Genomic DNA, 24,963 nt, shown 5'->3' with positions numbered 1-24,963 from the left:
CAATCAATGAAAAACCATGGAAACAAACTGAAAACAAGGAAACAGCGAAAACATGTGACAAACTCACCTAAAACAGGAACGAACACAGATAACCCGTTACACAAGTCAGTCAGTGTCAGTTCCAAGTCCTACACTAGCGACTATACTGAATTGTGGTGCCAAAGACAATAGACAATTTTTTTTTACAAAAGATTATCTTGAACTTTCTAATCATCAAAGCAGCACAACTTTTTTACCATTGATAATAGTAAAAAAAACCTTGACCTCTCAGTGCACTCCTATTGGTATTGCCACTGTTCATTTGCATATATCATATGCATAGCCAATGGTTGCTGTCGCTCACGTCGGAAATCGCTTACTCACCTTAAAAGAAGAAAAGAAAAGAAGAATAACTTAGGACTCTCTAAGAGAAAATCCCCTTTTTATTCTCATGAAAAAAGAGAGTTGTTCTCATGAGATCAAGTAGAACCTAAACCATACAAATAAAGGTAAATGCTGCAATATGATGCCTTAGTTACCATGAAATATTAGATTATGAATTCTTACAACATCATTGGGTCAGTTCAATAGCACATTGAAAGCAGCCAATGGAATGACAAACAGTTCCTTTTAAGAAGTTTGTGAGGTATAAGAAAAGGAAAAAACAGGGTGGAGGTCTGAACAAGTAACGCACAATTACTAAAGCTGGAAATCCTCCAAAATTACACCCATGCTGTTATACCAGAATAGACATGGCCTACGCATGTTAGTCAATGTTCACAGAGGGAAATAAACATTATCAGGGGTTTTCCTCTAAGCACCATTTCTTCCTGATAGTTTCATAGGAATGTGATCAAAAATATAGTTATGACTTTTTAAAGTTCACAAGGAAATAAAAGAACAATAAAAAAGGGAAATTCACAAACGAGAGAGTGATTGTGAGGTTGTGTTCACAGTGCACAGACCCGTTTGATTTTGAGTCTCGCAAATCTCTGCCATTTAGAAGTGATGAACTCAGATCCATATGTTCAGTGTAGTCAATATACATTAAGTAATGACTTCATAACATGAAGTGAAGTGACTTGAAGGCCAAACTCGGAATTTGTGCACACATTTTAGGAGCCGTTAGTAGTGAACACACACAGTGCAAAACATGGATACACACACCCAGAGCAGTGGGCAGCCATTCACTGCGGCACCTGGGGAGATTGGGGTTGGTTGACTCAGTGATTTGCTGCAGGTATTGATAATCAAACCCGCAAACTTTGGTTTACAAGTCAGACTCTCTACCCATTAGGATACAACTGATGAGTCTTATAACATATACAGTAAAATCACTCACACTTCAAATTAACCACAACATGATCTTAAATGAGTGAAATTTATACCACATAACAAAGTGATTTGGATTGTATTGGATCAGAAACTCACGTTTCTGATGTCCAGACTACAACAACTCAAAGCATTTGGGTTGGACACAAGAGCGGATGTCTGTCTGAACAAAGCCTGAGTGTGCGAGAGACAGTAGACCCTTTCACACATACAGTCTTTACTGGTAAATTACTGTTAATAGGTATGTATGAAAAGGAACTTTTCAAAAATACCTGTAAATCGGTTCTGGCAATTTACCAGTATGAGAAAACGTAACATTACCAGTTTGTGTGAACAAAGACTGAAGATTACCGGTATGAGCACATACGAGATCAGAACGTGCTGACATGATAAGTTTACTTTGAGCCAATCATAAAGCTCTGTTAGAGCGGTTTACGGTAAGTTCCGCTGCTTTTAAATGTTTTTCTACTTAAACATGTGCTAGACAGATGTCTGACCATTGTGCCGCGTCTCGTACTTGAGACACTGCCTTCTTTTCCATTCATTAGCAATGCGGCTCTGCAATTATTGCGTACTATAGTAACTGCAATACTATAGTAAAAATTATGCGTTTCAGGTTAAAAGCAAAACCATGTTCCCTTGTGCCTGTCACTCAGAAGTAAAAAAAAAAAGTAACTAAAATGAAACTAAAGTGCTTCTCCTCATCCAGTTGGATAAATAAAATGGCTGAGCATTTAAAGGTAATTTCCGATGATTGACATCACAGAGTTTACCTATATTTTGGTAATGATGTGTGAATGATACCTTGTCGGTAAAAAGATGGAACGCCATTGCTTGTGTGAACGGCACATTTGTGTATTCACTGTAAAAGTCGCTCTGGTAATTTTATGGTAATTGAATGGGATTTCTGTGTGAAAGGGGCTAGTGTGTGAAAGAGAGACAGAAACAGACCTCTTGAGCCTCTGGTATAATCCAGCAGAAAAGACACTTTGAGATCAGGTGCATGATCTTCCTGTGAGCGCTCTAATGCCTCTTCCATGCAATCAACCTTCAAAAAAAATTAGACAGTCACTGAAAGAAGCCTCTAATTATCGATTCCATGTTAGACTTTTTAACCATATACTAGGGTTAAGCAATATATTTCTTTTTGATTCTATTTCTGCAACAGGAACCTTATAGCTTGTCTGGCTGATTGTGCATGTTGGTTCGAACAAGGAAATGTTACCTTACTGTACACTGAGATAGTAGTCAAATTACACTTTTATAATAAGATTTAGCAAACACCACCAGATCAATTTTGGTTGTGACATGATCTACTGTTCATACCTGATCTTTTTGCTTAACAAATGAATTATTCTTGAGCTTACAGGGTTAAAGAGTTAGTTCACCCAAAAATGAAAATAATGTCATTTATTACTCACTCTCATGCCGTTCCACACCCGTAAGGTCTCCGTTCATCTTCGGAACACAAATGAAGATATTTTTGTTGAAATCTAATGGCTCAGTGAGGCCTCCATAGGCAGCAATTAAATTTACACTCTCAGAATCCATTAATGTACTAAAAACATATCATTACATATCATTTCATTCATTAAGCTCCGGAGGGTATCGAATCAGCGAGTCGAATCATGATTCGGATCGTGTGTCAAACCGCCAAGCTGCTGAAATCATGTGACTTTGGCGCTCCGAACCGCTGAATCGACTCACTGATTCGATACGCTCCGAAACTTCATGCAGCAGTGTTTTGAAATCGGTTATCACTATATAAGTCGTTATTTTGGGGTTTTTTGACGCACAAAAAATATTATCGTCGCTTTATAATATTAATATTGAACCACTGTACTCACATGGACTAATTTAAATGTTTTTAATACATTAATGGATCTTGAGAGTGTAAATTGCTTTGCTCCCTATTGAGGCCTCACTGAGCCATTGGATTTCAACAAAAATATCTTAATTTGAGGTTTTACGGGTTTGGAACGGCATGAGGGTGAGTAATAAATGACATTATTTTCCTTTTTGGGTGAACTAACCCTTTAAAACAGAAGATAAGATATGCTAAGCCGAGCAGCTTCCTCTTATGTAAAACAGCACAAAGACAGGTCCTTTCCTTCTCAGTGACAGTAAATGTGTGCAGACAGGTTACATACCAGGTCTTGCTCTAGTGGTCCTGTACCCAGGTACAGTGATGCCATCACCACACGACTCTTGGCTGTCTTGATACGAGCCTAGGCAAACAAAAAACAAACTGAATGAGACAAAAGCTTTTTTACGAGCTATTCACACTATTTTTAACATAAAAGCAGGCACGACCATTCTAACTTGAAGGTCAAGGCTTTCTGTCTCCACCGCTTCCGGTTATTTTAGCTGTACAAAAACTGTCCGTTATGCTGCTTGACACGGCAAACTGTTACTTACGACATTATTTTAATAAAGTATCATAATCATAAACACTAGTTTATAGCGCAATTTCTTTCATACCATTTTTTAAGCTACCTATAGCAGTAAATGAATCATAAGTCTCCACGCATTCACAGAAAATAGCTTACTTTTGAGTTAAAAAAAAGGTTAATATTATAACAAAGCAAGTTGATAATCTAATTGGACAATAAAAAATATTCTCTACATAAACACAACTAGGCAATCTTCTAAAATGAAAAAAAAACAGGATTGACCAAAATTCCATTTTTAATCTTACATTTATTTATTTATAATCATATCAGCGATTTTACGGCATGATCAAAGTTCTTTAACATAATTCCACAAATAAGTTACAACATTACAATTAAAACTATGCAAGATCTTTCATCATTTTATTTGATAAAACTTTCTAGAATAATACTTTTAAATGTTAAGCATTTTAAAAAACTAATCGCAAGAGATACATAATGACGTTTAGAATGGACATTGGCACAGAACCACCTGTTTTGTTAAAACGTCTTCTCGTAAGTATCATCCACAAAATTTTACAATGATATGATATAAATATGACAATAAACTGGAGACTATCTAACTGGAGTGGAGTGAGTGAGTCACCTTTATTTATATAGCACTTTATACAATACAGATTGTTTCAAAATAGCTTTACAGGGATAAACAGGAAAATAATGATTCAGTGATTCTCGGCAAAAAGAATTAAATTCTGCTGTAAAGCAGCTCTAAAAGAAAATGGTGTCATTGTTCAGCTCAGGTCAGTTCAGTGTTGAACAAATTATTTCTTTTTTACAACCTTATAATCATATTTACTGGCTATATGGTTTTTTTAAAGGTGCAATTGCTTGGCCTTCATTCAGCATGCACACACACACACACACACCTTCATAGCCTGATAAAACTCATCAGGTGAGTGAAGGATGTGTATTTGGCCCCCAGGGACCCTGAAAGCAGGTACATGATCAGCCATCCAGTGGAAGCGAGACTGGAGGCCCTCAACACCAGTGAAGCCTGGAGGTCTGGAGGAGGCCAGGGGGGCTGAGTCCGCCTCTGCCAGGAGAGGGGCCAAGAGCAGCACGGCGGACCTACAGGATGACAGGAAGTACGAGAGAAATAAGGGGCGGAGAAAACCTTTAATCAGAATCGAAGAGTGAGGCTTGCAGAACTCTCCAACTGTACACAATGCATTGCAGTGTTTCAGTTTACAGTATTAGCAAATATTGTATAATCTGGTGGCTGTATAGTGATACTGAACTCCATGCTTGGTTTTTGTTTCCTGTTGGCTCCCAAACAACTTTTCCCAGCAAAAGTGTGCGAATAAACTGCCCACAGAGTTACAATACACTACTATTCAAAAGTTTGGGGTCAGTAAGACTTCTCATACTCACAGCATTTATTTGATCAAACATACTGTAAAATGGCAATATTGTCTAATATTATTAGAAATAACTTTTAAAATGTACATTTATTCCTGTGAAGGCAAACGCTTCACAGGTTTGTTTTTGTTTTGTTTTTGAAATCTGTATTTATTTGATCAAAAACAGTAAAATTGTGATATTACAATTTAAAATAACTGTTTTCTGTTTTAATGTTGTATTTTTAGCATCAATACTCCAGTCTTTAGTGTCACATGATCCTTCAGAAATCATTCTAAAATGCTGATTTGGTGTTCAAGAAAAATATCTTATTGTCAATGTTGAAAACAGTTGTGCTGCTTAATATTTTTATATTTTTGCAGGATTCTTTGATGAATAGAAAGTACAAAAGAACACCATTCATTTTGAATAGATTTTTTTAAATAGAACTGTAACTTTTGATCAATTGAATGTGTCCATGCTGAATAAAAGTATAATATATATATATATATATATATATATATATATATATATATATATATATATATATATATATATATATATATATATATATATATATATATATATATATATATATATAAAAAAAATTTTTATCTAACTGAACCCTTACTTTTGAACAGTTGTGTATTGTAAGCTATTTTTGCAAATAAAAAAAAAACTTACATTATTTTATAGTACTTTTTTGCTTTGTTATTTGGACAAAAAAAATGTATTCTAACATTCATATTTTATAATGATACTTTTTTGTGAAAAGATTGGCAGGGCAAGTACAAATCTGAAAAGAAAGAAAAACCCTTGTTATTAAACTAATAATAAATAGCAAATGGAAGTTGAAATGTCACTAGCACATGCAGTTACACCCCAAAACAATTTGTTTGAAGTGGTGACAGCCTGACAGCTATGACTGTGCAATATGGACAATTTCATGCGATATCTGTTGTTATTTTAAAAACAATAGTTAAACCAACAGCTTTCCTTTTCTCAAAACTTGATTTCAAACTACTCTGTCAGGAGGACAGAGCCCTAAATCCAGCTCCAAATGCAACAGTTTTCAGAAGACACAAAGGCAGTAATATGGTCTGTATGACACAGCATGAAGTCTCAAACGGCAACCCTTCACTCAGATCTACTGCCAAACACCAAGGTCACGTCGAGTTCTCTACGAGCCAGACGGTGCTTTTCTTCACAGAACCCAGAGTCTCACCGCACATTACAGTAGATCTCACATAACTACTGAGAAAACAAAATGAAAAGAGGCGCCTCTGAGAGCGCCGTGACCCTGTGGAGACTGAGCGTAAAACAATGTGAAGGTCAAGCGTGAGTGAGATTGTGAATCTGCAAAATTAACTATTTGTCTCTCATACGCATCAGCCCTGCTTCAAAAACAAGACCCACATTTCAAAACCCTCATAGATCTGCCCTAACAAGTGAAGAAATTCAAGAAAAGGCCTTTAATACTATCAGACTGAAAAGTGATTCGATTAAAGTCTCCTTTACAGAAGAATGCAAGCAGTAAATGGCCCCTTTGTGAACCAGTGCTTTTAAGTTTTTTGAATGAACCTCTTTCATTGCAATGCACGTCTGATAACAGCAGTTTAACAAGAATATCTGATCAACAAAAGTCCTCTGTTTCTGTAAGATTTTTTTTTCCATATTTACATTAATTTAACAAAGAATATTATAAATAATCATGAATTTGACAACTGTCAACTCTATCTGATCCTTGGTTTATTTGGTAAGGGGGTAGCTATCATCACACAAAACAGTGTGCAGTTTGACAGCACATAAAAAAGGATTAGTTAACCCACAAATTCTTCTGTGGAACACAAAATAATATGTTAAGGAGTCACCATTCACTTCCATTGCATTTTTTGGGTGAGCTATACCTTTAAAAACAGGACATACTGGTGGTTACTGGAAATAAGTTAATGAACAATGGCAGAGCAACCATCTTTGTTGTTCTAAAGTTCACAGCTCATATTTTCAAAATCATCCTGATAACTATAGCTCTGCACGTGAATGTAAGATCTCTCCCTTATACAACCACAAGCTAACGTTAGCCAAACACGCATGCCTATTTATCACCACGCGATTTCTATCGACTGTCTTTGTGTAATGCATAGTACGATAGCTATCATTTACCCTCTCCTCCGATCATGTGTCCTGAAAAAGCGGTCTGTTATCCTCGTAAAAACCCAGGAGAATGCAGGAGTACTATATGCAGAGAACACAAGTCTTTTCCATGTCATGGGCGCCGCCATGTTTTCACAGGATTTTGAACGTCGAAACTTTATCGAAATACACAACCTGGCGCGACAAACTAGAAGCTTGTAGTGTAAACAAGATAAGTTCGCTCATTATAACGAGAGGACTTTCAGCGTTGACAAGATAATTCGGCATGTGCCTTTGCTGGTCTCATATATTTTATACGTTTTTATCAGTGATAAAAAAATATCCACATTATCTCATTCTGCGCCTTCTCTATTTGTATTTGAACTGACCTCTAGCCCACCTATATCAGTTTATATCCCTCTCAATTTTGTCAATTTATTTTTATCCCTGAAACTTATTTCCAGGTCCTTTTGTACAATTTGAAGGTATTTTCTTCTAAATCAAATTAAATGCAAAATAGTGCACAATATATCATATCACAAAAAATCTGCTAGAATGCAATTTTATTGTTTTTGCAGTTTTTAGGGGTGTATTTTCACATTAAGTGTTTCCTAAAAACAAGTTTTCGTCTTTAAAACATTATATTATCTTCACATCAGTCTAATTTCAACCTCTGAGTGCAACAGTGAATGCTATCTGACAGCTACTGTCAGGGGAGCTAGACAAATAACTAGATAGACATAGAATCAAAAATGATTAAATATATCAAACGTGAGGAATTTTATCATGCATTTTATGCACTTGGAGCATTTTTTGCTCCAAGCTCTGTTAATTACTGACCCTGCCACATATTTTTACTTGCACTGTTATTATTATTTAAAAATACCTTAATATTAATGAATGTAAAGTAATTAATTTAAATATTAACTAAATATTTAAATACATAATATGCATTTATGGTTATATGCTAACTGTATTTAATTGGCTCTGTACATTGACAATACAATTTTTTGTATATTATTTAAATATATAATTATATATAATTCACGGCATTAGGCGATATGTACAATTATTTCTTGATTCACGTGGTCCATAAATATCCAAAGCTTCTGATCAATGACTTTACTAATGCGCAAATATCCCTAAAATCCCATTGACGTCTTTTGGAGGGTGGTCTAACTGCTGTCATCCTATAGATGGCGTATGGAACAAATCCAGTAAACGGGTGGTGTGAGTCGACCCAGCCTTGCGACTATACTGTAGTAGACTACTACTATACTATAGAAAATGTTTATACTAACGTTTCCTTATAGCCTTGCATTCTAATTCGAATAGAACATATGCCAACATAAATCCTGATGATATGCAAAATTATTATTTTAATAAATATGTTCGTGAATGTTCATGCATCTGACTGTGAATTGCATTATGATACGTTATTCTACAAAATTAAAAAATAAATGAATAAGACATAATAATATGCAACACGTGTTAGGTCAGATATCATCAGTCATAACACACCGAAGGCATTTATATCCGCAAGGGCAATGCAACTTTTCACCTTGTGTGTACAGGGAAGGGAAGGGAGGGGGAAGAAATCCCGTAAAAAAGGGTCACGCTGATTATTTATTGGCAACCCGCCACGTGCGTGTGTGTGTGTGTGTGTGTGTGTGTGTGTGTGTGTGTGTGTGTGTGTGTGTGTGTGTGTGTGTGTGTGTGTGTGCGTGTGCGTGTGTGCGTGTGTGTGTTTGTGTGTGTGTGGTTGCTTTACTGGAAGAGGGGTGGAGCTCTTTAGAAATATCAGTCGGTACTTCAACTCGTTGGCACAAACAGGACACCTCCACTACCTCTGATAGACTTTTACACAGCTGATCTCTGATCAACTGTTGAAAAACTGACATGAAACTGATCTTTATCCCTTTAAAAGAAGATCTATTTTGCATAAGCGTAAGGTTGTATGGAAATCACAAAAGGAGCTATGTTTTAAGAAAACTCCAAGATTGAGTCGGATAACGCTTTGAAGGTAAAACAACGTTTTATTGTAATGTATTTAAATTCTTAATAGTCTATTATACATGTATGCATATATTATATCGGCCTATTATGCATGCCTCGTTATATGCGGTGCCACATTGTATCCATGTAAAAAAAACTGTTCCTTGTAATGCAAGCTAATAACGCATAATAGTTAAAATTCTGCTAGAGTTATACAGCTGGGCCACTCGGACTAAACGACCTCAGTGTAACCGGAACAAGTCGGTGAATTAGTATTCCAGTTAGGATAAGAGAGTGAAGGGGTATTTACAATGTAACACGAGACAGAGACCGTGTGTCATGAATGAGGAATTGGGTTATTCACAACGAACTGGAGGACCTCATTCATAACGTGATTTCTAATAGCCCGAGAGAGCGATCGAAGTCGATATCGGATTTACACGACCGAGCTTGGACTAAAAATAATAAGGCTTCGATTAGAAACTCATTAATTTATCCATTGCAAGCTGATTTAACATTTACGCTTCAAAATAATCATATGTTATGTTCCAACAAGTAGGCTACTCATTTTCATTTAATAGTGATTAGTCAAACTGGTCACTATTGGATTACTTGCTTAACTAGTACCATTTGTACTAGTAAAATTATAATAGTTACCAGCAGTAATTAGAATATATACTAGTGGAAAGTGAATAGTTGATATTTAAACCAGTGATCTCAATAACTTGAATAATTGGTTACCAGTATTATTGGATATCAACATTACAAGTATGAATAGTATTAAAATAAAGGCAAGGCATTGGTACCAGAAACATTGCCATACTTTTCAGAAGTGAATAATGAATCTCATAATAAATTTGAATAATACATTTGTTACTAGAAGGCATGGTGACTAGTAGCAATAGTACAAGTAAAATTAAAATAGGTACAGACAACATTGGCATGCATTATGCATCCTAGTAAAATTGAATAGGGGATCTACACAACAAAGCATGTTGTTACCAGGAGAATTGAGGTAGTGACTAGTAACAAAGGGAAAACTACTTGATGAATTGACAAAATACTAGTCACTACCACTCTACCAGTATTATACTATATAGCAAAAAATATTAGACACTTGAAGGTTTGAAGAAATACATTTTAAAACAGCCATAATGTATCCCCAAATAGGAAGATTACATCATTGAAATGCTTAATGTGTAAATGTGATGTTTCTTTGGAGAGGGAGGGTTGGGCTTTACTGATAAGGAACACATGTGAGAAACATCCAATCCAGTTATTAGAACCATGAATGGCCCTAATAAAACTGATGTCATAGCAGATGTAAGTCTGCTGGCACTGGCTTCTGTTGTTCTCACTGTTTGGTCGATGCTGACATTTTCCATTTGGCTTTTCCCTTCAGCTGCCTTCCATACCCACCGAGACGACATTTCTTCTGGATGTGGAGGAGGTGCCAGAGCTCTGGGCATTGTGTTGGTGCTCTCCGGTGCATGAACACCCTGGCTGGGACGGCCCTTCGGCCCTGGACCCCGAGCACCAGTGGTTGCCGGGCGGTACAGGGGGTGGGCAGAGCGCCATGGTAACGCACAGTAGGTTTGACAGCGCCATGAGCAGCAGCCCCTTTGAAGGCGGCGTGCCCCTGCCCCCCCACCGGTACAAGACCTTCAGTTCTCGGGCGCAGTATCAGATGGTGCTCGCGGCTGTGCGCAAACTGCAAGAGAGTGGCTTCTACTGGAGCACCGTGAGCGGGAAAGAGGCCAGCTCGTTGCTGAACACAGAGCCCCCGGGCACCTTCTTGGTGCGCGACAGCTCGGACCACCACCACTTCTTCACACTCAGTGTCAAAACGACAACGGGCACCAAAAACCTTCGCATCCAGTGTGATTCCTGCTCCTTCTTCCTGCAGACCGACCCTCGGAGCGAGCAGGCGGTGCCACGCTTTGATTGCGTCCTCAAACTCATCCATCATTACATGCCCTCTGCTGGGATGGGGACCTCATCGACGGTCCAAGCTGTTGGAGACAGCGGAAGCACGGCCGACGGAAGTGCGTACTTCATTTACTCCGGTGGCGAGAAGATCCCTCTGGAGCTACTGCGTCCGCTGGCGTCTAGCATGTCCAGTCTGCAGCACCTATGTCGAAAGACTTTAAACGGTCACATAGACATGTCCACCAAACGGGACCAGCTGCCTCATCCACTCCAAGAGTTCCTCCAGGACTACGATGCTCCTATCTAGCTATTCTTGATGGGTTTTATATGGGAAAGGGCAGAAGAAGAAGAAGAAGAAGATGAAGGCGCACAAGTGGAGATTATCACTCCAGACCTCGGCGTCTGTCAGTACTGCAGGCCAGCTGTGCCTTCGACCTCTGGATTGTGAACTTTTGAAGGACAGCACGAGATGCGTACTTCCACTCAAGTGGATCTGACATCTCAGCAGCTGTTGACACGAACGGACTTCCGCGTTCCAGCGGCCAGTCTCAAAGACGGGGCTGCTGAAGATAAACACAAGTGATAGTTGATCAGTACAGGAGTTAAGTGTGCTGCTATGGCTACAGTCCAGCTCCTCATCATCGATCGGGAGACACTCTTTCATGTCTGTTTTCTTTAGCTCGACATTTTTTGACTTTCTCCTGCAAGGAAGGAGCGAGAGCTGGGTGTTTGCAATGACGTACACATTTCCACTGCTTCTTGCCAAGTGTAATTGCCTCATAAGTGGGCGTGGGGGCGCAAACGGGGTGGTTACTTACCGCTCACAACCGACACTGCCGTGTCTGCTCTGGTGACCGTGTGTGGGGTCAAGAAAATGGACTAGCGCGAAGTATCGACCGGACGAGAGGCCCGTTACTGCCGACGGTTTCGGGCCTTAGCCTTCTCTGGAGAAGACGGCCCCTCAGTGGACTGTTGTTACTTTGTTCGTGACAGGAGCCAAAGCAAACTAGTTTCATTTGTGCTAGAAAAAGGCAGGCTGAACATTGTTGATTATTCAATATGAGCAAATTGACATTCATATACTGTGAAGCAAATACAAGCACAGTATGAAAAACCTATATTAACTGATTTGCTGTGGTGTTTGACATGAAGGACCGTGCTTCTCTGATCACACGGAGAAGCATTTGTACTTTGTGGGCTTCAAAATCCTCATTCAATAACAACGACACAGTGTTTGTTTCACTAGCAGGACTTGATGTCTGCTTTTCACTGAATGTATTACGAGTCTATGGAAGGGCTTATGGTTCCACTTGTAGATTGTTTTTCTCTCTCTTTTTTTGTTGTTCATATTTTGTCAAAAATCAAGGTGTTTACATGTGTGGCCACCAACAGGACAGCATGTTTTTTACTCTGTCTTTTATAAAGATGTCTCATCTTAAGGTCTGGTCTGATGACCGCAGTGCAAGCTTGAAGATCAGAAAACAAAGGCATTAACATAGAAAATGCAGCAAGAACCTTTGCACATATTTATATTTATAAGATATTTCCATAATTTATATTAAAGAGCACTATTTTTACAAAATGTATCCTCCTGCGTGACTCGCATTCTTGTTTAAAACGCAATGGTTATTCTCTCTGGTTTTAAATATGCATGATTTTTAATGTGGCATTTGCTGCAGAAAACATTTTCCTCCAGCCATACACACACACACACAAATGAAGATACCACAACTGCTCTTGTTTTCAGAAAAACAGATCTGAGGCTTACCTTGAGGTGTGGGTACAGGATGTCAGAGTGCTTTCTCTTTTGATCAAAGTTAAAACATCTCTCTCTCTCTCTCTCTCTCTCTCTCTCTCTCTCTCTCTCTCTCTCTCTCTCTCTCTCTCTCTCTCTCTCTCTCTCTCTCTCTCTCTCTCTCTCTCTCTCTCTTTCTCCCCAGAGTCTCTATACGGATTAATACTGGTCACTCTTCATTACTTATAAGAAAAGTCACTTCAGCGAGTAAAATGGACACGAGTTCATATTTAACACTTGTTTTTATTTCTGCTCTGCATTTTTAGTTCTACAACCAGTAATTGAAATTAATATAGCAACTCTATTTAAAGTTACAATGCATTTATTTGCAGTTTGTGCATTTCTAAGATGTGCACGCTTCTACTTATTTCATTGATTAACCTCTCTCTTAATTAATTTTTTCTTCTCTCCATTTAACTAAGGGCTTTTATCAGCTCTTCGTCCGCATATTAGAGGGTAATTAACACATAGTAAAAGTTGTAACTCACAAACCATTAAATGCCATCAAGTGAAGAAAAAAAAAATCAATAGGCCTTGATAAACTTCCTGAGTAAGCCCAATAGAACTTGACACGATAAGATTTCTGACTTACAGTGCAGACTTTTAATCATAGTAGTAAAAAAGTACTTGTGCAATTGAACGATAACGTGCAGATAACAAAGATAATTTGTTTATTACAATATCATTTTTAGAATCGGTAGTGATGATATGAAAAGGTGTGGTTATATCAGTGGATTCATGTCTAATATTTTGATAGACTATTCAAATAAAATCTAATTAAACTATACAAATCAATCCATTATCTTTAGTTTCCTTATTTTTTGATTTGCATAGTTATACAAGAAAATTCGAATCAAATAGCTGCAAATTTATAAATGCAAATTTATAAGCATACTTGGGTGGGCCCTTAACACGACACCGTTTTCAACTAAAAACTGTTTGGCTGTTCATGAAAATGCAAACTTACGGTTTTCAAAGTTCACGTTTTTCAAAACGATACAGTGAATTTATGAAAACGGTCACGTCGTGTGTATTACGTGTTCTATAGGAACGTTGTGTTTCTTTACAAAGTGATATCGCCAACTACTGGCCTGGCATGCATAATACAGCATTTTTTTGTCGTTTTCGAGGATCCTTGTGAACAGGGATCGTTTTGACAATGTTGTCTGTACGCGAAAGAAGCAAAGGAACAACTTTTCCGTTTTTTAGTAAATCGTGTAAAGACCCCCAGCCGAACAGACTATAAATGCACATTTATAAGCACTATTTATAATACTTGGGGGCCTTTTACACAACACCGTTTTCAACTAAAATAGTTATCGTCTCCGTGTAATCTACAAAAACATGCATATGTGAAAATGGTGACATCATGCATGTGTATTATAGGCCCGTAGGGTTTCTTTACAAAGTTACATCGCCAACTACATCTGCGCGAGAAAAAAAGCGAAGGGCTTTTCCTGTTTTAGTATATCATTGTCGTGTAAACATACCCTTAGATTACTTAAAGGGATAGTTCATCCAAAAATGAAAATTCTGTCATTTACTCATCTTCATGCTTCAAACCTGCTGAACACAAAAAAGTCAATGGGACATTGGGGTCCAAACAACATCGGAATATTTAATTGTTGGCTATGGACAAAAAAGGGCTATATTCAAAATATCTTGTGAAAGAAAGTCATACAAATGTAACCACAAAACCAGTCATAAGTCACACAGGTATATTTGTGGCAAGAGCCAATTATACATTGTATGGGTCAAAATTATTGATTTTTCTTTTATGCCAAAAATCATTAGGATATTGAGTAAAGATCATGTTCCATGAAGATATTTTGTAAATTTCCTACCCGTAAATATGTCCAAAATGTATTATTAGTAGTAATATGCGTTGCTAATTACTTTTTTGGACTTTAAAGGCGATTTTCTCAATATTTTGATTTTTTTGCACCCTCAGATTCCAGATTTTCAAATAGTTGTATCTCGGCCAAATATCCTAACAATAGGACAAAACTTATTTATTCAGCTTTCAGATGATGTATAAATCTCAATTTCAAAAAATGTACCCTTATGACTGGGTTTGTGGTCCAGGGTCACAATTTTAAAATGACATCAAAATTAGTAAATAATGGCAGAATATTTATTTTTGCGTGAACTACATCTTATGTAATATTTATTTCATCTGAGTTTTATATTGAAAAATGTGTCCATTTATTTATACTAGTTGTGTTTTAGCATTATGGGTAAATTCCATCCACATTCATAGCAGACAGCCAAGCAATTGATGTGTGTGTTTTTGCCAGAGTAAGGTTTACCCACGAGAGAGACTTACTCCACGGCTTGTTTAGATTCCGAGAAATATGTTATAATATATTTATAATACACATACACACATGCATAAAGAACCACTCTTCTCGTAGCTCCACTCCAAGTGGTATCTCCCGCTATGTTCTTTTTACGGTATTTGGGAAGTCTCCGCCTTTTCTTCACACTCGTTCAGGCCTTCCTCCTTTTCCTCTCTCTCTAGTGTTTTCAAAACAAAGCTGCAGTCAGTGAGTCCAAGCCTCATTTGATCAGAGCCAACGCCCGTCAAAAACACAAAGCCCCCGGGTTTAGAAAGTTCCTGACCACCCTCTTCCCAAAACAAAACATAATTATTTCAATATTTTACAAGTTCAATATTAAAAATGTTTACATATAAAGCACATTAAGCATTACACATGCACTCTCCTAAGCTTTTGTGAAAATATATGCACATGTTTGCACATAAGAAACAGCATGTCTCTACAGGATGTTTATGTTTTACAGCTGTCAGTACCAGCTTCAGTTGGGGCTTTACAGTAAATCACCTCTGTAACCTCTCTATCTGTTCACTACTGATTAGCTTACTGTAACCCTGGGGAAGCAATTACTCCGCGTGTCTAGATATGCTTATGTTTCGACTTCCCTGAATTTTGCAAACTTACGGTAAGCCCGGCTATATGTTGATACTCCTGTTGAAGATGCTGATGACTACGATTAACGGATAAGTTATGAGCCGCACGGAGAATCAGCCATCGCGGACATAATATGAGTGTGTTTGTGTGTGCGTCTGAGTAAATGACTGAAAGTAATGGGACTCCAGAGGGGTTGTGTGTGCTGGGAAACAGTCCAGTCCTCTCGTGTGTCAGTCCCATATTGTGGTTGACTTAACAGGAAAGGAATGTGAGGCCATTTTTTATACATCCTGGCCCGCTGCAGGGGCCCAGGGAAGACTCTGCAAATGTCTGCGTGCCTGCATATAGGCCTACGTATGTGCGAGGATAGATACGTTTCTTGTTGTGAAATGCACTTCAACACAACATCTTTGTAAAGTCTGTAATCAAGTCTGCCTATAATCACGCATAATGAAAACATTATGTTAGCAACATTTCACCGAAATTGTCCTATTGAAAGCAAAATGGCAAACTAACACGCTCTGGCTGTCATCAGAACACTGCTGCTGGTAACAGCTACTCAAAAACAATAAAGGAGACTTTCGTTCTCTATATCTTGCTCCTTTTAACTCTATCCTACAATTTTCATTTAAGCAAATTATGTCAAGTCTTGCCCTATAATTTGCACACGCTTAACTTAATGACATCATCAGCATGGACTACTAGCAATAGATAACATTTGCATGTACATTTAGGCCTATAGTATATTCCCATGCACATCAAAATACTATGTGTGCCATCTCAGGTTTTTTTTACTTATATTTAGGCCTATAAAAATATCATCATTTTTACATGAGCCTGGTAACTGATTGTGCACTGCAATTTTCCCGTAAAAAAAATCAAATAAGATAAATTAACATGAGGCAAAACTGCACATAAGTGTGGTGTCTTGTAAAGGTATAGAACGAGCCGAGAGACATGTATCACAGTTTTTCCAACTTTATTCTTCCACTTCTTCTTCACACATTACCTTTGCCTGTCTCCTCACTGTGCACTCTAGCACCCTCAGTGTTCACTAACTGTTATTAACAGGACACAATATTTCACATTTTCTTAAAGGAATTAGTCACTTAACCAGAGTACCCGCAACCGCTGTAAAATAACCCTTACCTTAAGGATAGTACCTGGCACCCTAACTTTAAATTTAACATGAAATTAAGTTATTGTTGTCCAGCTATTATAACTCAGACCTCAAAACAGTATGACCTTTTCTCACATACAGAACAGTATGAGTATTTAATTTTCACATATTATTCATCATTCACATGTTGGTTCTGTAACATACAGGGGGAGCTTTACAGGGGGTATGGCTTATCTAAATGAGATGTAAATGAGCCCTATTGTCACTCCCAGCAGGTGAGAACAAAATCTTTAGAGGCAAATTTCTCCCTGTTAAGCTTTTTTGAGTGCCTACTTTCAAATGGCCACAACTTCTCCAAATATTATCAGATTTCCATGTGTTACACATCACTGGAAAGCTTGGAGACTACACTTTCAGAATCTGTAAATAACTCAAAATGCCCCAGAACCGACTTGTGTCCCTACTCTCCGTTACCCCTTTTCCACCAAGGCAGTGCTAGAGCTAGATCGGAGCCAGAGCCTAGTTTTAAATCGGTTCTTTGTGTTTCCACACACAAAGCCCCAGCTCCGAGCCAGGAAAAGTGGTTCTTAAGTAGCACCAAAACATTGCTGGGCTAGAACAGGGCTAGAAGTAAGAACCGATTACGTCAGGCGCTGGGGGCGGGGTCAACAAGACGAACACAAACTTGAGATCCGCCATGTTTGAAATAGCAGCTTATGGAGCTAACAGCTGCTGTTCGTTTGTAATCTCCGTCTATACAAATTACGGCGAACTACATGAATGCGTTGGATTCGCTGTGTTTGCGTTGTGTTTTGATGCTGATGTAGGATCGTAAAGCCATGTGAATGAATAGTAACGCAACGTTTGCATTGTTGATGGAAGGCTTGTTCGCAGCGGTGCTGTGCAGAGACCGATCGCCGTATGATAACGAGTCCAGCGAGAGCATATGACTCCTTATGCTTTTGATTCACTCATGCGTTTTTTTTATATCATACGTGGATCAGTCTGCGCAGTGACGATGCGTCTCGAACAAGCCTGGTGTGTGTTTCCCGCTGCCCAGTGTTGCCAGGTTTTCACAACAAACCCGCCCAATTGCTACTCAAAACAAGCCCAATCGCGTTCCAGGGGGGGATTCCCCAGTAAAAATCACATTAGGGGGTAAAATATGTGTTTTTTGGCATGGTTGCCTACTAAAATTCGCAATATGGGGCTAAATATCACATAATTGGGGTCGCTTCATCCCGCGGACATGAAAAAACAGCCCGCGACAAAACCACAGACTTGGCAACATTGCCGCTGCCTCGCTAGCGTTGCTGAGAGAGATGAGACGTAAACAGTGACGTAAGACATGGCTCTGTTGTGGCTCTCAGCAGGTGGAAAAGCAAACCGGTTCTTAGAAGGCTCTCCAGTCGAACCCACTATGAACTGGGACTAGCTCTGGCTCTGAATTAGCTCTAGCACTGCCTTGGTGGAAAAGGGGTACGTGACTGGTCACATATTCATCTCTCAAAGTCTGCTAACCACTGAGGTGGGTTTCAGGCTCTGGGGATGCGTCTAGGACCTGGTTCTTGCCCAACTTGCACATTCTCGGTCACAGTGAGTCCATCCAATGTAGTCTCGTTGTTCTCATGATACAAGCTAGAGTCTCCTTTGAGAAACGTGCCAGCTTTGAGGCATTCCATTTCCGACCATCGCTGAGAAGGTAAGTACTTGGTCCAACCTTCTTTACGACTGTCAAAGGTTCTGTGTATTTGGATGACTCCTTGTGGACATGTTCTGGTCTCCGGACTCGCACAGCATCATTCACTTCTAAGGTGGGCACTTTTGATACCCTGATATCCTATTAAATCTCTCAATCGCTCCATTGGCTCTTGGATAGTAGACGCTGGAGCGCAGATGCTTTCTCTCTCTCTTTCTCTCTCTCTCTCTCTCTCTCTCTCTAAGAAAATTAGCAAATGTATGGGAAGTAAACTGACATCCGTTGTCAGAGAACAGGCAGGTTGGATTTCCTTCACGACTGAACACTGTAGCTAAAAAACGAGTAATCACCTCTGTTGTGACTGTAGAAGCAAAAGCTACTTCTGGCCATTTGCTGTAGTAGTCTGTGAGAGTGATGGCGTAACGACAGTCCCATGTAGCAAGTCCAAAAGGACCGATTATGTCAATGGCCACCTTTTCCCATGGTCCATCTGGCAGTTCGACAGGTGTAAGTGGTGCAGGTGCCGTTTTCACTATTTTGTCCTTGTATTGGCATGACACACATCAAGCTATCTTACTCTGTACATATTTGTCCATTTGTGGCCACCAATACAATTCACGCAGTCTCAGGGAGTGCGCACCACTCCCTGGTGCCAAGTCTATCACTTTGGATCGCAGTGATGTAGGCACGATTAAGCGGTCTGTACCTCTCATGACAAGTGTTTTGTCAACAGCCAGTTCGTCTCTTACACTGAAGTATGAAACCAGCTCATTTGGTACATTCTTTCTGCATTTTGGCCAGCCTTTCTGAATTTGCCGTCGCAATTGAGTCCATTAAGGACAAGTGTCACCTGCGGCAGTGAACTCCGACAATGACATGGCATGTAAAGACTCCCTGAAAACGGTCGCTACCATGTCCGGTTCAACTTCGGCTTCTCCTGTGGTAGGTAGTGGAAGCCGGGACAGGCAGTCGGCAGTCACATTCAATTTCCCCGGGCGGTAAGCGACATCATATGTAAAGCAAAGCAGTCTTGCAGACCACCTCGCAATTCGCAGTCCAGCACGGCCAGTACCCTTGGATGTGAGCAGGGTAGTAAGCAATTGATGGTCTGTGCGTAACACAAAGGGATGTCCCCATAGATAGGTTCTCCACCTTTCTACTGCCCAAACGCATGCCAGTGCTTCACGTTCAACAGTGGAATATTTCCTTTCAGCAGGAGAAAGTGTTCTGGATGTAAACACTACGACTCTCTCTGTGGTATCTGAATGAAGTTGGCTAAGTACACCCCCTAGCCCGTAGTCAGAGGCAGCCGTAGTTACATATATAAGCAGTTCAGGGTTGTATAGTGCTAGGGCAGGGCTCCCAACAATCAGTCTTTTAATGTCCGTAAAACTATGCTCAGCCTAAGCAGTCCAGTTGAACTACTGTTCTGTAGACTCCCTGAGTGTTTGACCTAGGGGTTCAACAACTGTAGAAAAGTCAGAAAAAATTTACAGTACCATGACGCGAGACCCAAGAAGGACCGCAGGGAGGATGTGTCATGTGGGACAGGTGCATTGGCCACAGCTTTGATTTGATCTTAATCTGGGTGAAGCCTCTCTTTGGATATGGTGTGGCCTAGGAACCGCAAAGAAGTCATGCATGTTCAGCTTAAGTCCTGCCTCGTTCAAGGCATGCAGCACCCTCCTCAAGTTGGCATAATGCTGCTATTGAGTGGTTCCGTAGCAAATCAAATCATCCAGGTATGCCTGTACTCCTGGTATGCCTGCTAGGATGGTCGTCACCATCTTCTGGAAAGCTGATGGATCTGAAGCAAGGCCAAATGGGACCCGGCAGAAACGGAAAAGTCCATCGTGTGTGATAAAAGTAGTCATATAACGGCTGTCCGGATGCAGTAGCAGTTGATGGTAAGCAGAGGCCAGGTCAATGGTCGAAAAGACTGTAGCTCCTCTCAGTTCAGAGAATAGCTCGTCCATATGTGGTAGCGGGTGACAGTCACTGACAATGGCTTTGTTAGGTTCCCGGAGGTCAACACACAACTGACGAACCCATGTCAACTATTAGCTCAACTTCATGGCAATGACCATTTGCATTCACTTGCACAGTACAGAGAATTTTATCTTGCACGGTATCAGTCATATAAAGCACAGTCAGTTCATTTATCACTATTTCATGAACCTCTTTTTGTCCAGATCGACACATTTTGGAAAAATGTCCCACTTTACCACATGAATTGCATGTCACTTTAGTAGCAGGGCATGAAGGTTTATTTGCTAGGTGGCTGGTGGATCCACAACGGTAACAAGAGTGGCGACTAGTTGTAGGCACCATTGATGAAGCCGGAGTCTTTGGTTCTTTTTGGCGGGTCTTCCTTTGCTGTTTATGTATGGCCCTCACTGACGCACCAGCATTAGTAGCCATTGGGATAGAGGCATTTGTAGTATTGTCGGAGAGAACGCCCGCATTCCGTAGCCCCGCCTCAATCTGCAAGGCCAGTGAAGTAGCTTTAGCCTGGGTTAGATCCGCTTCTAACAAAAGTCTGTCTCGTATGGGACAACACGCAACAATGACACGCAATAATGTCTTGTACGGGACAACAATACAACATGTATTGGCAACACGCTCTTATCAGCTGATCTTGAAGTATTTGCTCCTCTATAGCACAAAACTCACAGAGTGCAGCTAGCTCGTGCAATGAAGCTAGATACTGATTCATCGACTCATCATCTCTAAGTCCATCCAATGTAGTAGCATATGTAGAACCTGTATCTGGTAGTGCGTAAAAAAGTATTTGTCCCTCGGTGCCAAGCGCATGGAAAAGAACAGCGTGCTTTCTTGCCTCGGGCCACTTCTCCCCGTTAGCATCGTTTACTAACATATTGTTCTCGAACATTTTCAGCCATGTAGGGAAGGGAATAGCAGGTTCGCCTGGGCAAGGCATGAACGGTGTAGGTAAAAATGTGGTATCTTGTAAAGGTATAGTAGGACGGGCCGAGAGGCATGTATCACAGTTTTCCCAACTTTATTCTTCCACTTCTTCACACATTACCTTTGCCTGTCTCCTCACTGTGCACCTCAGTGTTCACTAACTATTATTAACAGGACACAGCAATAAGGTATTAAGATTTGTTTTCGTAACAAGAAGTGTATGTAATATAAACACACACACACACACACACACACACACACACACACACACACACACACACACACACACACACACACACACACACACACACACACACACACACACACACACACACACACACACACACACACACACACACACACAGAAATCAACAATGTCACAAAAGAAGTCTGTTTTTGATTGTGAGGGAAAGATAACCTTGTTCAGCTTCCCAAATAACCCAGCATTAAGGAAACAGTGGATGCAGTTTGTTTTCCCGGAGCAGCAACGGAGCTCTGCAAATGTGTTTGTTTGTTCCCGGTCATGAAGCGAAAGCGCAGGCGTTGAGTGAAACTGCATCAAATGTCTGTGTTTTTTTGGCAATCGACGCGCAAGTGCATATAATGTCAACAACACAAACGTATAGTGAATCGAAAGTTATTCAGCGATAATGCCATAATTGTGTGTGTCATAGGTGTGTGTGAGCTTGTGACTCTTTAGCTCCGCCCACTGCACGGCTGTTTTCAGAAAGAATCAGTACAGCGTATTTGTCTTTTATAAATATGATAACACTAAAGACTCTTCTGAGATATGAAGGACGCAATACTACTCTATAGGTACTCAAGATTCACATGAGATTGGCAGAAACTGTGTGTGTTATGTAGGGGAGAGCGGGGCACAACCTAACACTTATTGACTTTCTCAGTTTGTGTAAATCCACTTGGCGTATCCACTAGTATTTATTTTTTCCCACATTAATTGCACACATGTCTAGTACAATTATGTGGTTTTGTTTCGTTTATACAGTGTATGCTTTTTTCTTGATTTACCCCGAAAGAATGGAAGTGAAATGTGACAACATGCCCCATAGGTGGGGTACAATGTAACATGACCAAATAACAGCATAATATGTTACCTGATATAATCAAAAAAATATACAAGACAATCTAAAATATTTTGTCAACAAAATACAATTATTAACTTTTTAAAATAAAATAATGGCATTTTTAATCATTAAAAATATAAGCATTTTTGAGTTTGACTACAAACACATCGCTAAATACAGCTTAATTCAAAAACATAATAATAATTAATAATTTAGAACATTAACTCTCAGACATTATTCACCCTTTTCTCATGGTTTCTCAAAAGTATAGAATATAATGGCATATTTCTAATAGGGGCTCATTGTAATGCAGTGTTACAACGCACCCCATCTGCGCAACTGGGATTTAAATCGTGGCTCGTTTCTTCTGCCGGTAAGATCAGCATTAAAGAACGATCTCAACTGTTAAATAACAGATATAAGATTAAAATATTATCGGATTTGTCTTATTTTAAATAAACACAAAAAAACAGAGATGAAAACTAAACTTAGGTAAGAAATTTACTTTTGCTATGGTTAAATACATGTTCAGTAATATCTTCCATAGATTTTTTAATTTTGGCGCTATTTTTTCTCTAAATAATCTTGATATGGCAACTAGTAAATACAGACACTGAATTTCTAAATTGCTTTCTCAAAGCGAAGACTAGGGGCCAAATTGACTAAACTGGGCAAATTTGTGTGAAAGCGCAATTCCAAAAAAAGCACAGATGGGAGTTGAAAGTTCAGATATTAAGGTACAAGGTTTTTAACGCCAAAAGAGGGTTTGCGCTGGCGCAAGCAGTTAGTAAATCTGGCTCTAGGTCTCTTTATCATGAACAAGGCCTGCTGGTTGGACCTGTGTTCCCTGCAGGAGAGGGGTCACAGAATGCAAGCTGGGATGAAAGAGGCCTCGTGGGACAGATTTACAACAGGGACTTTGTGGTCAAACAGCTAATGGTTTGAGGAATTACTTGAGTATGTCTGAGAGAGAGGAAGAGGAGGGGCCGTCGTGCAGCGGGCAAGAGAAAGCCAGAGATTCCCTCTGTCCTGATTTCAAACTGACAGTGGGGCCGGGAGGTTGCGTTTTTGTTTATCGTTCCCGCTCCTTCCCTGTCCTCATTTCCATCCGTTATTCTCCTGCTCTTTGTGCCGCCTTCTCCTTCCCTTGTACGTACACATGCACACACACTTGCAAAGAAACAAAGTCCAACTATCCCCCTCCCCATCTAACACACATGGTTCCCATTCCCTTCATACCTCCCTGTGCCATCAGAGCCCGGTTTCCAGGAAAGAGGCTCTTTAATTGAGTTGACTCTTTACTGCTCTTGCAATGTGAGTGAGAGAGAGAGAGGACACATTTAGACAGGAAGGGGAGGTGCAGAGCGGGAGCTCATGCACAAACTCACACGTTCCTTTACTGTAAGAACTCATTTCCCCCCTCCTAACTGCTCGCTTTCTTTCTGCACCCTTTCCTTCTCCATCCTCTCAATTTTCGTTCCGTTTGGGTCAACGTCTGCACAATTTTGCATGCTGCATGATCACTAACACAAAAATCATGCACATTCGAAATACACTAATAGCATTTTCTTATTGTCATGCAATACTGGTGCATGTTTGACTGACCATCAGTATAGATTATTATTGATTCAAGACATCTGTCACAACATGTACACTCCTCTGGCATCATGTATCTCTGTGGATTTTTTTAAATGAATAAAATACATATATTTATGACCAGATGTATATAAACATGCTATAAAAATGTATATAAAAGAATTATGTGAAAATATAATTATATATGATGTATAGTAGTAATAATAATAATACACCAAAAATATTTAAGTGTAGTCAAATATATGTAGTCCCTTTAAATAAATATAGTTATTAAATATATATATATATATATATATATATATATATATATATATATATATATATATATATATATATATATATATATATATATATATATATATATATATATATATATATATATATATATATATATATATATATATATATATATATATATATATATATATATATAATTAAATAAAAAAAACAATAAATGCATTTTTGTTTTTGCTTGTAAGAAATATGTATGGCTGATAATAAATAATTTAATAAATAAATAATAAAGCAAAATACACTTTCAAGGCTGGTATAAGAAATATATATCTTGCTACGCTTCCGCTCTCACCTTCATCTTTAAAAAAAATCATTATTAATTGGCAAACTCCCATGCAGTGAAGAACTACATGCAGAATC

At 39.1% G+C, this 24,963-nt stretch overlaps 2 protein-coding genes across 2 annotated transcripts in view; one reads left to right on the top strand and one right to left on the bottom strand.

Moving 5' to 3' along the window:
* pgs1 (phosphatidylglycerophosphate synthase 1) overlaps positions 1-7,398 on the bottom strand; it is a 38,235-nt gene extending 30,837 nt beyond the window's left edge. The window contains exons 1-4 of the mRNA XM_079845960.1: positions 7,263-7,398; positions 4,628-4,829; positions 3,462-3,539; positions 2,263-2,359 (exon numbers count right to left, since the gene is read on the bottom strand). Of these exons, the coding sequence (XP_079702086.1) occupies positions 2,263-2,359; positions 3,462-3,539; positions 4,628-4,829; positions 7,263-7,381 (496 nt within the window). The 5' untranslated portion in view covers positions 7,382-7,398. The remainder of the gene's footprint in view (positions 1-2,262; positions 2,360-3,461; positions 3,540-4,627; positions 4,830-7,262) is intronic.
* Positions 7,399-9,057: 1,659 nt separating this feature from the next.
* Positions 9,058-12,741, top strand: socs3b (suppressor of cytokine signaling 3b). Its single transcript, XM_079801495.1, has 2 exons — positions 9,058-9,255; positions 10,630-12,741. Exon 2 carries the CDS (start codon positions 10,804-10,806, stop codon positions 11,461-11,463), a length of 660 nt encoding a protein of 219 aa, XP_079657621.1. The 5' UTR covers positions 9,058-9,255; positions 10,630-10,803; the 3' UTR covers positions 11,464-12,741.
* Positions 12,742-24,963: the final 12,222 nt, after the last annotated feature.

The sequence above is a fragment of the Gobio gobio genome (assembly GCF_949357685.1).
Source record: "Gobio gobio genome assembly, chromosome: 20".
Lineage (NCBI taxonomy): Eukaryota > Metazoa > Chordata > Actinopteri > Cypriniformes > Gobionidae > Gobio > Gobio gobio.
Note: the sequence above shows the minus strand (reverse complement) of the source record. Positions and strands in the feature narration are given on the sequence as shown.